Below are 15,429 nucleotides of genomic sequence, written 5' to 3'. Positions count from 1 at the left end.
ATATTGCTAGGATTTTTATTTTTATTTTTATATTGCAATTGATTTATTGCGATCTTTTGAGATGTGCAGCAAAGACCTGGAACGCACCCATTGCAATCAACACTGAGCTGCATGTCACTGCAACACCATCTTCTCATCATCACCTCATCCCATGCATTAAGAAGCTAGGTTCACCAGTATAACGGTAGGTAGGCTAATCATGAAAAACATGTCACTTGATCCTATATGGAAAGACATGGGAGAACACAAAAACAAACTGAAAAACATCAGTTACTTTTTCTGTCTGTAGCTGCCCACATTAATTTAAACATTTAGTTATTTTCAAACATTTTCATTATTGCTCAAATAAGGTTGTATTGTTTGTCATACACATTGAACTGAAATTCAAAGTTGCAATTTGAGGTATAAAAATCAAAATGTTAAACGACTTCTGCCTTGACTGGCCTTCCACAATTTCAAACAAAATCATTCACTTTAATACACCAATCAGGGACCAACCACTTGTCATTATCCTAATATTGCTGCAGAGCAGACCACATTAATCCATAAATCTATATTATTTGAGGGATTATAACATTAAAACTAAATACATATGTCTGATAGGATTGTACTGATGCAAAACCAAACCAACAGATCATTCTGATTTATATCCACAATGATGATGTAGAAAGATGCTTTTATCTTGAGTCTATGTAGGGTTGCAACATTTCTGGTCACTTTCCCAAAATGCCCAGATTTTCCAGAAATCCTGGTACGAGGATTCCGGACTTTCTGATTATTCCCTCCCATTTCCAGGAATCTTCCAACTGGGATTTTTGGGGACATTTTCCCAGAATTGTTCAACCCTAAATCAATGCTATTCCCTCTCTCAACTTGTTTATTCTAAGCCAACAGAACGAGTGCCAGCTAAGGACAATATAATAGAAGCTTGTGGTGATTATCATTGTCCTGTTCTGCAGCTCTTCACTAGTCAACCCTCTCCCAAACCCTCATCAGGAACTCGAGCTCTCGTGTGAAGTACCACTGCGGCTGCAGAGAGGTATCTTTGGTAGACATGTAAAGACAGTGTGAAAATGAGAGGGTATAACGCTCCCTTGGGTGGAGTTGGAGGTAAACCTGACAAAAACGTTCCTTGGCCCAGTTTAAACCTATTCCTAGACTACAAAGCACTTTGAATGGAGGTTTACCATTAAGGATGCCATAGATCAGGTGTAGGCTTAATATGGGTCCAGGAAACCGTCCCTGAATCTCTATCTACCTTGCGTATTTCTTTGAATTCTAGTCCTCATCTGAATTACAGCGCTAAAAAAGTATCATATTCAATGATAAAAAAGAACATTAATTCAGTTAAAATAGGTTATACAAGGAAACCTCTCAATATAAGGAGACTCTACTTTGTACAAAATAATTCAGCAGGACTTCAATATATTCAACATTTGAAAATAACCCAATGCATTAGCACAACTACAAGTTGAAAGGTATTTTTCACCTAGGCATGTTCATAGCAGGCCTTTTCATCTTCTTATACCTTTGGAAAATAACCAGAATTATTTATTTGAGTGCACATTTAATAAACTAAAATGTCTCAAATGTACTAAATGTCCAACCTTAAAATTCTCCTAGTTTTCATCATTATAGTATTGCACATCTAGTCAGTGTTTTCAAGAGGTTGACCAGTGTTCTACCCCTTACTGTACTTTCCAGGTCACATAATAACAACAAAGAAGTTGTTATTAGTTTGATTGATCTTTTGTAAAAGTTCCTTTAAAAAACTCATGATTGCTAGTTTTTATACATTGATTCAAATAATTGGTAACAGTATTCTATCTGATGCCATTTGAAATCAGAAAATACAACAATTCAATTAATTTAGTTTATAATTTAGTTTTGATGTATGACTGTCTCTTGGTTGTTCCATGTCAATTTTTTATGATGGTCAATCAACAAACTATAAATCAAGTTTAGGACACCCACAGTCATTACACAGTATAGTACACTGAGTGTTCAAAACATTAAGAACACCTGTGACAGACTCACCAGGTGAAAGCTTCCCTTATTGATGTCACTTGTTAAATCCACTTCAATCAGTGTAGACAATTGAGACATGGATTGTGTATGTGTGCCATTCAGAGGGTGAATGGGCAAGACAAAATATTTAAGTGCCTTTGAACAGGGTATGGTAGTAGGTGCCAGGTGCACCGGTTTGTGTCAAGAACTGCAACGCTACTGGGTTTTTCACACTCAACAGTTTCCCATGTGTATCAAGAATGGTCTACCACCCAAAGGACATCCAGCCAACTTGACACAACTGTGGGAAGCATTGGCGTCAACATGGGCCAGCATCCCTGTGGAACGCTTTCGACACCTTGTAGAGTCCATGCCCCGACGAATTGAGACTGTTTTGAGTGCAAAAGAAGGGGGGAAGGAGGGGGTGTGTGTGTGTGTGGGGGGGGGGGGGGGGGGTGCAACTCAATATTTGGAAGGTGTTCCTAATGTTTGGTATACTCAGTGTATATGTACATTCAAAAACGTACCTTTTTACATCTTCTATTCAATATCATATCTTTATCTCTTTCAGACTCCAGACTTCAGTACTCCTGCCAGTAGAAGTGTTTCTCCTCCAATAGCAGCCCAAATGAACGTTTCAGCAGCATTAGAATGATTATCATGGATGTTTTAGATGTTGACCCCAAATGAGTAAAAGGCATGGTCTGTCTGATTTTTCATCTCTCTCACGTCCTTTCTCAGCTCCAACTCATTGGACAATACACAACACAACACTTCACACCTCTGTTTTTATATCAATGTCCATCTAATATATTAATATCCATCTTATTATTATATAGTTTTTTTCCCCTCTCTTACAATTGATGTTCATATGAAGTAATATAAAATAAAGGCAACTGTTGTTGTTCTGTTGGTTTAATAATATGTGTTTCCTCCCAGGTCTATAACAGACCTCAGATGTCTCGTTTTATGTCGTTTTAGAACTCTGTTGACTCGTCTCTTGGTAAAAAATAAAGTACCTTGAAATGACCTGAATTTCCAAAGTAAAACATGAGCTCAGAAAATGTCCTCTGTTCAGTCTGATGGTTAGAAAAAGGAAGAGGGTCAGCGAAGGGGGCGGTCCTTGGCTTGTAACAGGAAGTGACTTGTGGGAGAAGCTTGACGGTTAATTCACATTCAGATGGAGCAGTCCTCCCTGTCTATCGCCTTCCCTTATTTTCTCCTATCCTCCCTCGCTTATGTCCTCTCAGAGGAGGCCTCTTTTTCATTCACTCCTCTTTCTCTCCCTCCATCCCTCAGTCCTTCTCACTTGTTTATAAGGAAGCCTCCCATCCAGCGGAACTTGCAGGCGACCCACCGTCTGAGAGGGCAGAAATACTCAAAGTGGAACTGCTGGAACTCGGGCGTCTTGCGTATGTCCCGGAGGAAGGCGATGTCCAGGTCTGACTCAGTCAGCATGATGAGGAGGGAGAGCAGGGCGAAAAGCAGTCCCATGGTCACCAGGAACATACGCAACACACTCAGGATGAACTTATGCAGCTCCTGCACCTCGTTGTTAGGGAGAGACTTCCTGGTCCGACCCAGCCGAAGCACCCTGCCGTCGGGGCCGAACTCAGCCACCTGTCCCTCAGGAGTCCCGGCCTCTGACTCCTTCTCCTCTTCGATGCTGCAGGAGGCTCCATTGGGGTGGCGCGCCACGGATAGCTCCAGGCTGTGGCTGTGTTCGGCTGTGGGGGTGGGCAGCACGCTGTCCGAGGGGCAGTAGGCCTCGTCAGAGATTACCCGCTGGGATGACCCGCCCTCGCCGGCGTCTGTTGTGTGGTGACGGTGTCGCGGCATGAAGGAGTCGCCGTGGGAGACGGAACGCACGGGTGTGGAGTGGGCGGAGTCTCGTAGGGACTCCAGGCCTGAAAGTGAGAGAGGGCGAGAGGGAGTAGAAGAATCATCCAACTCAGCTGTGAAACTGATGAGCAATGAGCAACAACTCCTATTACACAAGTAGTGAATCCACATAACACATAGCAGTGTGCAATGGAACATAACTACACACATAGGAACTGGGGCAGAGAGATATTGTGTCTCTCAGTTCAATGTTCTGAGTTCAGATCTAGTTATTCATGTCAATCCCTGAGTCAGGAGAATTTTGGGATGAGAGGCAGGATCTACTCTGTAGCCCAGACTGTTAATGTGAAAATAGAGTGCTCAGCCTGCCTTTAAAACGATCCAGGGGGAGAATCTGAGAGTGCTCATGGAGGATCATAGGTTTCACTCTCACACACATTAACTGTAGGCTGTAGATACTACCTTGTCCTGCTAAATATAATATGTGCCGTTGATCAAGTCTAACACAGAGGAACAAAGGTGTTCTAATACAGTAGGCCCCTCTGACCTAAATATTCATAGGTTGCACCTCCATCACTCGGTTGCGTCATGCCATTGTTATGAACGTTCTCAAGCCGCCCTTTATTGGCGGCGCTATAGTGGTGCCCTAAAGTCGTGATAAAGCCCAGTCATTCTGGACGGAGGCTAACGACTATGATCATTAAAAAAAAAATCATATTACTCCAGTGCTAGCCTCTCTACACTGGCTTCCTGTTAAGGCTAGGGCTGATTTCAAGGTTTTACTGCTAACCTACAAAGCATTACATGGGCTTGCTCCTACCTATCTCTCCGATTTGGTCCTGCCGTACATACCTACACATACGCTACAGTCACAAGGCCTCCTTATTGTCCCTAGAATTTCTAAGCAAACAGCTGGAGGCAGGGCTTTCTCCTATTGTCACGATCGTCGTAATCAGTGGACCAAGGCGCAGCGTGATATGCGTACATCTTTTAATGCGTACTTTGCACACTACAACAAAACGAAACGTGAAGTCCTCGGTCATACAACACAAACCTACACGGAACAAGATCCCACAAACGACAAGTGCAAAACAGGCTGCCTAAGTATGGTTCCCAATCAGAGACAACAAGACACAGCTGCCTCCGATTGGGAACCACCCCGGCCAACACAGAAATACACGATCTAGAAAAGAACACATAGAAAACAAAACATAGACACTACACATAGAAACTAACACCCTGGCTCAACATATAAGAGTCCCCAGAGCCAGGGCGTGACACCTATAGAGCTCAATTTTTATGGAATGGTCTGCCTATCCATGTGAGAGACGCAGACTCGGTCTCAACCTTTAAGTCTTTACTGAAGACTCATCTCTTCAGTAAGATTGAGTGTAGTCTGGCCCAGGGGTGCGAAGGTGAACGGAAAGGTACTGGAGCGACAAACCGCCCTTGTTGTCTCTGCCTGGCCGGTTCCCGTCTCTCCATTGGGATTCTCTGCCTCTGACCCTATTACTGGGGCTGAGTCACTGGCTTACTGGTGCTTTCCATGCCGTCCCTAGGAGGGGTGCGTCACTTGAGTGGGTTGAGTCACTGACGTGATCTTCCTGTCCGGTTTGTCGCCCCTTCGGGCTCGTGCAGTGGAGGAGATCTTCGTGGGCTATACTCAGCCTTGTCTCAGGGCAGTAGATTGGTGGTCTGTTTATCCCTCTGGTGGTGTGGGGGCTGTGCTTTTGCAAAGTGGGTGGGGTTATATCCTGCCTGGTTGGCCCTGTCCGGGGGCATCGTCGGATGGGGCCACAGTGTCTCCTCTACCGCACAGTGTCTCCTCTACCGCACCTGCTATTTCAACCTCTAAATGCCCGGCTATGAAAAGCCAAGTGACATTTACTCCTGATGTACTGACCTGTTGCAACCTCTATAACCCCTGTGATTATTATTTGACCCTGCTGGTCATCTATGAACGTTTGAACATCTTGGAGAAAAATCTGGCCTTAATGGCCATGTACTGTTATAATCTCCACCCAGCACAGCCAGAAGAGGACTGGCAACCCTTCAGAGCCTGGTTCCTTTCTAGGTTTCTACCTTTCTAGGGAGTTTTTCCTAGCCACCGTGCTTCTACATCTGCATTGCTTGCTGTTTGGTGTTTTAGGCTGGTGTGTATAGCACTTTGTGACATCTGCTGATGTAAAAAGGACTTTATAAATACATTTGATTGATTGATTGATTGACTGTTTAGTGTAAATTACACTATAGTCCCTGGAAATACGATGACCTTGCTAAAGTAGTCAAATGTTTAGTATGAAACAACTTTTCCAGCATCATCAATTTACTTTAGACATGGCAATGTTGTCATTAGCTAGCAAAGTTAGTCAAAAATAGCAAGCAATGCTAACGGTAGCTAGCTAAAATCCGGTGTCCTCCCCTCAAACTTAGCTAACTAGCTAACGTTATACTGCATCTAAAGACAATCTGGCGACATCAAAATGATTACAAATGATTTGCCAAATTTTGAATGGATTTGTATTTCTAAGCCACTGTAATGCACTTTTGATGAAATCTTCATCAGCGCTCATTGACGATGCATTGAGTAGAATGCTCAGGTGGGCATCAGTCCAAAATGAACATTCAAAAAAATATTGTGACGAACATGCAACCCATGATTACCCCAACCAATCCTCACCAAATGCTCCACCACACTGCTTTACATACACAACAGACATGCAATGCAGCCACTGATGTCACTCTACAAGATTACAAACATAAACATCCCCTTAAACCAAATCAATCATCAACTCAGAATCAAAGCCGTCTGCCATAACATTTACTTGAGACAACATTTCGCACAACACCAGACCCAAACCAAATACTTCCGTCTAGCCGCATGCCATCGTTCCATCTCTAACGAAAACAGGGAATCTGAGAAGGAAGAGGTTCCTCGAAGGCTTCTTGTGTTACCCCAGACTCCCTCTCTCCAGGGTCATGGCTTCCAAAGCTGTTTCAAAGCAATGTTACTAAGATGTAACACTGGATGGAGGAATCGTGTGCCATGATGAGGTACTTGCTCTTTAAGATGTGTAAGTGTAACCCTGGATGGTTTAGTAAGGGATTCTGAATCCTGTGCCATGATGATGAGGTCCTTTACCTTTAGAGGAGCTGCCTGGCCTACTGGAGCCATAACCAGGAGGTGGTACGCCCAGCCTGGACGAAGCCCTGGAGGCCTCTGCGGACCCAGACCTGGGGGCTGAGGGTGCCCTGGGCAGGGCAGGGAAGATGGGCATGGCCCCCAAAACCTTGCCCATGAGTCTGGGCCCAAGCTGGAGGATGCGGACCTTCACATCACGGTAGCAGTGGTTGATCATGTACAGATGCACATTCACCTTGGTCTCGATCCGGATCAGGCATTTCACCATGGTGGCTGATGAAGGAGCGAATAAGCTGACTGTACCGGCGTCCAAGTTACTATGGTCATACAACTGCCCTATTACGTCCTACCACCGTCATACACCTGCCCTACCACCGTCCTACCACCCTGTCTGCTCTACTGTTGTCCCTTGTCCCCTGTCTGCTGTTGTCACCTATCCCTTGTCCTTGTGACTGGCGATGGCTGGCTGGCTGGCTGGCTACACTACACCACTCTGTCTCTATGACAGCCAGCCAGGCAGGCTGGGAGTAGGAATGTGGCCTACTTGTAGTGTGGTTATCCTACCCCCCACCCCCGAACACTACTACCCTTCTACCCCTGTGCTCCATAGTGACATACATGGAGAAGCCCTGACAGGGGGGCTATTTTTAGTCTGGATATTATTACCACTGTAGATACCAATGAAGAACAGGAGGGGTTTGGACAGGGTTGGAGGGGTGCAATATCAGGACCTGTCATTGTACAATACAATGCAACAGACATCTTGTAGGGAAGTTGCTACTTCAAGTTCCTGTTTATACTGTCAAAGGGACTGAATGCTCTTTACAAACAGCAAGGTGACATTCTCCTGCCACAATAATACCTGAGTCACAGCAACTCCTGAGAGGATTGCAAGAATGACAAAGGAGAATAGATGATTGGTGCAGCCTTTGGTGTGTGTGTGTGTTTGTGTGTGTGGATTATGGATAAGCCTGAATGACACACACAACTGTTGCTCTGCTCTCATAGCAAAGGTACTCAGGTTACTGCTCAAAACAAGCTTTGTGCGTCAGTGTGTGTGTGTGTGTGTGTTAAAATCCCCCAGAATAGAGGCACTACAAGGCTATAATCCATTCAGACACAGAGCACGGAGGACATCCTCCAATCAGCTTTCTGAAATGATCCTAGACTATTTACATCATCTAACAGAACTCTGCATTCAACAATGACGCACAACCAACCATATTCCCTTTGGAGGAACATGGCAATACAGACCTCAGAAACCTATGTCTTTTAAAGCAGTGAAGTACCATAGCAGTATAGACCAAAGAAATGTTTAAATCTTATGGCAGCTGCTTTGTAAGGCACTTCTAAAGAAAATGTAGGGTTTAAAGTAGCTCTGCTAGATGCAATATGGGACCAGTTTACTCCTGGACTAAAATGCACTTTCAATGGAGATTATTCATTGAGCAAACCTTTCAATCCAGGAGTAGGCTTTATCTGGGTCTGGCAAACTGGCCAGATGTGTGCTATTATCTATGTGTACAGTAAATTATTGTAACTGATGTGTGTGGAGAGGGGCCAGTGTGTGTTTTACCCTCCATGATGGAGATGTGTACAGCTCTCCGTCTTTGTCGGGGGACACTGGTCAGCCTCGGGCCGTGGGTGATGGACGGACAGCTCCTACTGGGCACCAGACCAGCCCTGTGGACACGTTACATTCTGGGGTTACAGGCATACGCTCTTTGAAAAAAGTTTATTCAGCTGGCCCCATAGGAGAACCCTTTTTGATTCCAGGTAGAACCATTTTTGGTTAAAGGTAGAACCCTCTGTGGAAAGGGTTCTACATGAAACCGAAAAGGGTTCTACCTGGAACCAAAAGGGTTCTACCAAAAATAGTTATTCAAAAGGTTATCTATGGGGACAGCCGAAGAACCCTTTTAGGTTCTAGATAGCACCTTTTGTTCTAAGAGCGTAGGATGATATATAGTGGAGGTCATTTAGCTGACACTTTTATCCAAAGGGACTCACAGTCAGGTAACATATAGTGTATATTCAGTATGTGGGCTAGAGTTGTAAGCAACATGCTCAAACTAAATGCCATGGGCAGCCCAATTCTGATCTTTTTTTCCAATAATTTGTCTTTTGACCATTCAGATCAGCTCTGAAAAAGATCTGATGTGAAAAGATCTGATGTGACTGGTCAAAAAACCAATGAGTGGAAAGAAAATCAGAATTGGGCTGCCTGTCTAAACGCAGACATGGTGTAACTCAGACATCAAACTAACTTCCATGGTGTAACTCAGACATCAAAAGCACCAAGGCTCACCTGTGAATCTCTGGAGGTTCACGTTTTATTTTGGCACTTTGCTCCATCACTTCTTTAGCAACCCTGCCACTGAGAGACAACACAGAGACAAAACATAACACTCAGCTGTGCATTATCACCAAAAACTGAACTGAAGGATCTTCAAAACATTTGTATTGACCTTTACTTATAGCCAGTACATATATTTACCTGTATCTGAATCTACTTCCTTTGAAGAACAGATTACTGCTGGACACCGTTCTGACCTGGCTGGACTTTTCCAACCTGTGGGTGATCAGAGACAAAGAGATTTAGCAATGTAATAATAGCACCTACATTGTATCATATATTGATTGATTAATTGATTAAATGACTGATGGTCAATGTAACTCACTTGTAGAAAGCCTGATTCTCAACTCCACACTTCCACAGGTGTTTACAGGCCTCAGGTGTAGGTGCAAAATACGTCAAGATGATCTTCTTGTCCTGCAGTGAGTATGCACATGTAGGTATGAGTATGCACATCTGAGTATGACAGAGAGTATGCACATACACAATGAGTACAGTCTCAATTTCTTGTATTTCACATCTTCTGACTTGGCTAGCAAAACCATAGAAATAGAATGAATAGAATGTGCTTGGAAGGTTTAACTCTGGCATTTGACTGGTAAACTCATTGGTACACTTGCAATGGCTGCCTGGTATTGTGATGCAATAATTTTTGAATGTTCTATCAACTGATGCTGGATTGCCATGGTAATGCAGAATGTTCATTCAAATTATGCTAACTGATGTGGCTCATGCAATGTAATTACATTTTTGTAATGCCAGTTGAGTTGACTCAACAAATCACAGCACAGATTGAAGGGTACACTTCCTGCTTTTACTTCCTGGCATGGGTACACTCAAAATGGCTGCCAGTCTACCCATTATGCCATCATTGACTTGAATGGAGACACCATTTCTATTCATTCTATTTCTATGAACGAGACCACAATGAGTACACATTCATCTATCAAAAGCAGTAATGGACCCACATCTTATGTCCAGTTAAGTCAATAACTTCTCTATTACGGGTAAATTACATCTTCTCCCCAGAGGCCATTTCCAATGCATAAAACAGGTTTATCTACATAAATTCCAGAGCAGAAAGGAACCCATTTTAATAATGCATGTCATGGAACCCACCTCTTTCTGATTTGCATATATATGGAATGTCTTTGCCTCAAACTTCAGCTTTGTCACCTCGTCCCTACCCACCAAGACAAAACAAGACCAGTCAGAACCGAACAGAACAGTGAGAAGCGGTGAAATATTCATTGTGACCAACTGGCAGATTAGAACAGCTCTGTTTTACAGTCAGGAGGAGGGACAAATGGGTTTAGGTCTGTGACTGTGGGATTCTAGACTGCCAAGTTAAATAGAACAAAAGCTAACGACAAGCAAGCCAAACGTCGCAAGTTTTATGCAACTAAACTCAGCAAAAAAAGAAATGTCCTCTCACTGTCAACTGCGTTTAGCAAACTTAACATGTGTAAATATTTGTATCAACATAACAAGATTCAACAACTGAGACATAAACTGAACAAGTTCCACATACATGTGACTAACAGAAATAGAATAATGTGTCCCTGAACAAAGGGGGGGGGTCAAAATCAAAAATAACAGTTAGTATCTGGTGTGGCCACCAGCTGCATTAAGTACTGCAGTGCATCTCCTACTCATGGACTGCACCAGATTTGCCAGTTCTTACCCCACTCTTCCACCAAGGCACCTGCAAGTTCCCAGACATTTCTGGGGGGAATGGCCCTAGCTCAATGGGATTGAGATCCGGGCTCTTCGCTTGCCATGGCAGAACACTGACATTCCTGTCTTGCAGGAAATCACGCACAGAACAAGCAGTATGGCTGGTGGCATTGTCATGCTGGAGGGTCATGTCAGGATGAGCCTGCAGGAAGGGTACCACATGAGGGAGGAGGATGTCTTCCCTGTAACGCACAGCGTTGAGATTGCCTGCAATGACAACAAGCTCAGTCCGATGATGCTGTGACACACCGCCCCAGACCATGACGGACCCTCCACCTCCAAATCAATCCCACTCCAGAGTACAGGCCTCGGTGTAACGCTCATTCCTTCGACGATACACGCAAATCCGACCATCACCCCTGGTGAGACAAAACCAAGACTCGTCAGTGAAGTGCACTTTTTGCCAGTCCTGTCTGGTCCAGCGACGGTGGGTTTGTGCCCATAGGCAACGTTGTTGCCGGTGAGGACCTGCCTTACAACAGGCCTACAAGCCCTCAGTCCAGCCTCTCTCAGCCTATTGCGGACAGTCTGAGCACTGATGGAGGGATTGTGCGTTCCTGGTGTAACTCGGGCAGTTGTTGTTGCCATCCTGTACCTGTCCCGCAGGTGTGATGTTCGGATGTACCGATCCTGTGCAGGTGTTGTTACACGTGGTCTGCCACTGCGAGGACGATCAGCTGTCCGTCCTGTCTCCCTGTAGCGCTGTCTTAGGCGTCTCACAGTACGGACATTGCAATTTATTGCCCTGGCCACATCTGCAGTCCTCATGCCTCCTTGCAGCATGCCTAAGGTACGTTCACGCAAATGAGCAGGGACCCTAGGCATCTTTCTTTTGGTGTTTTTCAGAGTCAGTAGAAAGGCCTCTTTAGTGTCCTAAGTTTTCATAACTGTGACCTTAATTGTCTACCATCTGTAAGCTGTTAGTGTCTTAACAACCGTTCCACAGGTGCATGTTCATTAATTGTTTATGGTTCATTGAACAAGCATGGGAAACACTGTTTAAACCCTTTACAATGAAGATCTGTGAAGTTATTTAGATTTTTATGAATTATCTTTGAAAGACATGGTCCTGAAAAGGGGACGTTTCTTTTTTTGCTGAGTTTACTTCACACGTACATCTCTTACATTTTATGCAACTATTTCTGGCTGGGAAACAATGAAGGCTTGACAAAAGTTATTACTATGCTAACCATATTATTACTCACCACTTGAGGAAATGGACTCTCCTGTTCCCCTGCAGGACAGTGAAGCCAAACGGAGTGAAGGCTAGGAAGGCAGGGTTCCCTGACACATCCTGACACAGACACAACACTAGTATTGAATACACTGTATTGTATTGTGTGTATGTTGTTGTACAGATGTCGGATCTTAACTTGATCAGTCTTTTGTCACAGAGAATTTTCCTGCTGCATCAGGAATTTCAAATGAGCCTTGTGAGTCCCTGAAAAATAGCGTTTTTCTTTCTCTCCATGCAGGGTCAGTCGAGTCATTGGGATCAGGACTTGCTATCAAAATCATTTTCTCTCTCTCTCGCTCAAACTCTAGGCCTAGGCCCTATTACTGCAACATTCAAATGTACAAAAATGTATCTGAAATGCAGCCATACACATCAACAACCATCGTTTCATATAGCTTAATAACACAAGATAGATATTGGTCTCCACTAGGCTACGAAATACAAGTGTCAAGTGTATCCTAAGGTTACGAATCAACTGTTAAAATGTAGTTCAATCGTGGCCTGTGTCCATTTATTATAATCCACATAAGAATTCACACGAGACACGCTGTAGCCTGCAAGTAGCCTACATAAGATACACTGTAGATACGGTACTGTATTGTATACAAACACCACTTCCAGCTGTCCCCTGGCGGCGATTTTAATATTTCTTCATATATTCAAATCCTCCTGCTGCAGGATTATTTTCCTCCTGCGACGAAAGGGGTCAAATTAAGATCCAACATCTGTATGCAATATACAACTGGCCTCACAAACGGAATAGCAAAGAAATCATATCGTATTGAATGAGGTTCAGACTGTCCTGGAATCATTAGAGAGCTGAAATGACTCTGCCAGTCCAGAGCTATAATGGACCCTTCTCTTATTATGGCGTTTGTACCTTGCAGGGGTGAGGGTCCACACCATACGTCTCCAGCTCCTGGGCCTTCTGCAGGAAGTTCAGCTCTGACTCCTCTGGAGTCTGTCCTCTGGGACATGAGAACACAACATCAGTCTACAGGACTCATCAGATTACTGTGGGGGTGGGCTGTGTGATGATGGATGAAAAAGGTTCCAGTGGTGAGCTAATGATTTGGAAAGTGAATTTTGTTTCATTCAGTTCAGTGAAGAGATGAGCGAGACCAACACTAGAGGGCAGCAGAGGTAAGATCCTGAAGGTGGTCTACAGTAGAGGCTGTATATATGGATACTGCATGTACTGAGAGAGAGACTCTTGAGGGTGATGTGATGTTCAGCTGACTGGCAGGGTTGTCCCAGGTTGCCACAAACTAATGACACAGCACTACAGTACTGAGAAATACACACACACACACTCTTAAGGTCACTGCGGTCCCTTCACCCACTATCCATAAGCAGGAACAGTTGGACAAATAGCAGCTAGGAAAATATAGTATATTCAGCATATCATGTGGATATGAAATTGCATACCTATGGCTTAGCTAGGGTCATGCATAATGTATCTCATCACAATATCTATTTTCATCATGGATGTAATATTCTATCTAGGAGAGATAGAATAATCTTGCATCAAATTAGGCCCACAATCACCATGCTGATGATGGCACTATAAGAGAGAGAGAGAGAGAGAGAGAGAGAGAGAGAGAGAGAGAGAGAGAGAGAGAGAGAGAGAGAGAGAGAGAGAGAGAGAGAGAGAGAGAGAGAGAGAGAGAGAAAAAAACCGGAGGCTAGTGGGATGGATGATGTCTATGTTCAGAATCAGGTGTGCATGGAGACTATAGACAGAGACTGAGTGAACTATGTGTCACCTTACATCAGTTCTGTCTTGTGGATGTCAGAGATGCGTCTCTCCAGCTTCTCTGAGTGTTTAGGGAAGAACTGGAACTTAGAGCTGTAGCCCTCAGGATGCTTTCCAGGATCGTAGTCTCCAACCTCAGCTGGGGGAGTAGTGAGAACACAGGAGACAACAGACACAACTTTACCTGTGATGTCTGCAACACACACACAAATACATTACTGGGAAGACCTATGTAACCAATATGACATAAAGCATAGTGACCTGGCTGTCATAAACCACATGTATTATAGTCATGGTATATGCCAGCAGAGCTTCTCTTCTATATCTTTGCTATAGGTTAACCAGGCTCTTCTACTGCTGTTCTTTCATGCAGCCCTGAGATTCTGTAAGAGCCAGGCTCAGACAATCAGACAATGGCGGCCTTGTTTCTGTGTGGCAGGGGAGCAGGAGAGCCTTAAATCAGCTGTCTGAATGCCAATGAGGCTGCTGCTACAGGGCTGGAGGCTACAGTGGGAGCTCTAGACCTATACCTCCACCACACTACCTCACCTCACACACTCACATCACAATGAAAAGTACAACAGTAGGTGACAGTGGTATTTTTCCATTAAGTCTTATAACAAACACCTTTAGGCAAGAAATACATGGGGTATAAATGTACAAAAGGAATGATGTGTTGCTGTATTCCGTTTACCTTGTAGTATGTAGGCAGCCAACATGGCAGCATCTGACGTCTTACACAGGAGACGGCCATGGTACAGATCTCTCTTGATCTGTAGGAAGACTAGATATCTGCAAAGGAATATCAGAAACAGTGTGTTTTTTGGTCCACTCCAAACAAGCAAAGAGATGTACTGAACCTAAACGATTACGATTTGTTTCCTTTCTCTCATTTCTTTCATTCCATTTGTAGCTACAGTGGGGGAAAAAAGTATTTATTCAGCCACCAATTGTGCAAGTTCTCCCACTTAAAAAGATGAGAGAGGCCTGTAATTTTCATCATAGGTACACGTCAACTATGACAGACAAAATGAGAAAATAAAATCCAGAAAATCACATTGTAGGATTTTTAATGAATTTATTTGCAAATTATGGTGGAAAACAAGTATTTGGTCAATACTTTGTTATATACCCTTTGTTTGCACTGACACAGGTCAAACGTTTTCTGTAAGTCTTCACAAGGTTTTCACACACTGTTGCTGGTATTTTGGCCCATTCCTCCATGCAGATCTCCTCTAGATCAGTGATGTTTTGGGGCTGTCGCTGGGCAACACAGACTTTCAACTCCCTCCAAAGATTTTCTATGGGGTTGAGATCTGGAGACTGGCTAGGCCACTCCAGGACCTTGAAAT

General features: G+C 43.9%; 1 protein-coding gene across 2 annotated transcripts in view; it reads right to left on the bottom strand.

The window, feature by feature from the left end:
- Positions 1-3,258: 3,258 nt before the first annotated feature.
- The window catches only part of LOC311106291 (FERM domain-containing protein 5-like), a gene marked incomplete at its 5' end in the record, with an annotated part of 117,074 nt that continues 104,903 nt past the window's right edge, over positions 3,259-15,429 (bottom strand). For both annotated transcript variants that reach the window (XM_084188424.1, XM_084188425.1), the window contains 10 exons: positions 3,259-3,914; positions 8,568-8,674; positions 9,300-9,368; positions 9,489-9,563; positions 9,673-9,764; positions 10,467-10,530; positions 12,290-12,378; positions 13,202-13,289; positions 14,093-14,216; positions 14,772-14,869. In XM_084188424.1, coding sequence (XP_084044550.1) covers positions 3,313-3,914; positions 8,568-8,674; positions 9,300-9,368; positions 9,489-9,563; positions 9,673-9,764; positions 10,467-10,530; positions 12,290-12,378; positions 13,202-13,289; positions 14,093-14,216; positions 14,772-14,869 — 1,408 coding nt within the window. In that variant the 3' untranslated portion in view covers positions 3,259-3,312. The remainder of the gene's footprint in view (positions 3,915-8,567; positions 8,675-9,299; positions 9,369-9,488; positions 9,564-9,672; positions 9,765-10,466; positions 10,531-12,289; positions 12,379-13,201; positions 13,290-14,092; positions 14,217-14,771; positions 14,870-15,429) is intronic.

Source organism: Coregonus lavaretus (genome assembly GCF_964263955.1).
Source record: "Coregonus lavaretus genome assembly, contig: HAP1_SCAFFOLD_275, whole genome shotgun sequence".
NCBI lineage: Eukaryota > Metazoa > Chordata > Actinopteri > Salmoniformes > Salmonidae > Coregonus > Coregonus lavaretus.
Note: the sequence above shows the minus strand (reverse complement) of the source record. Positions and strands in the feature narration are given on the sequence as shown.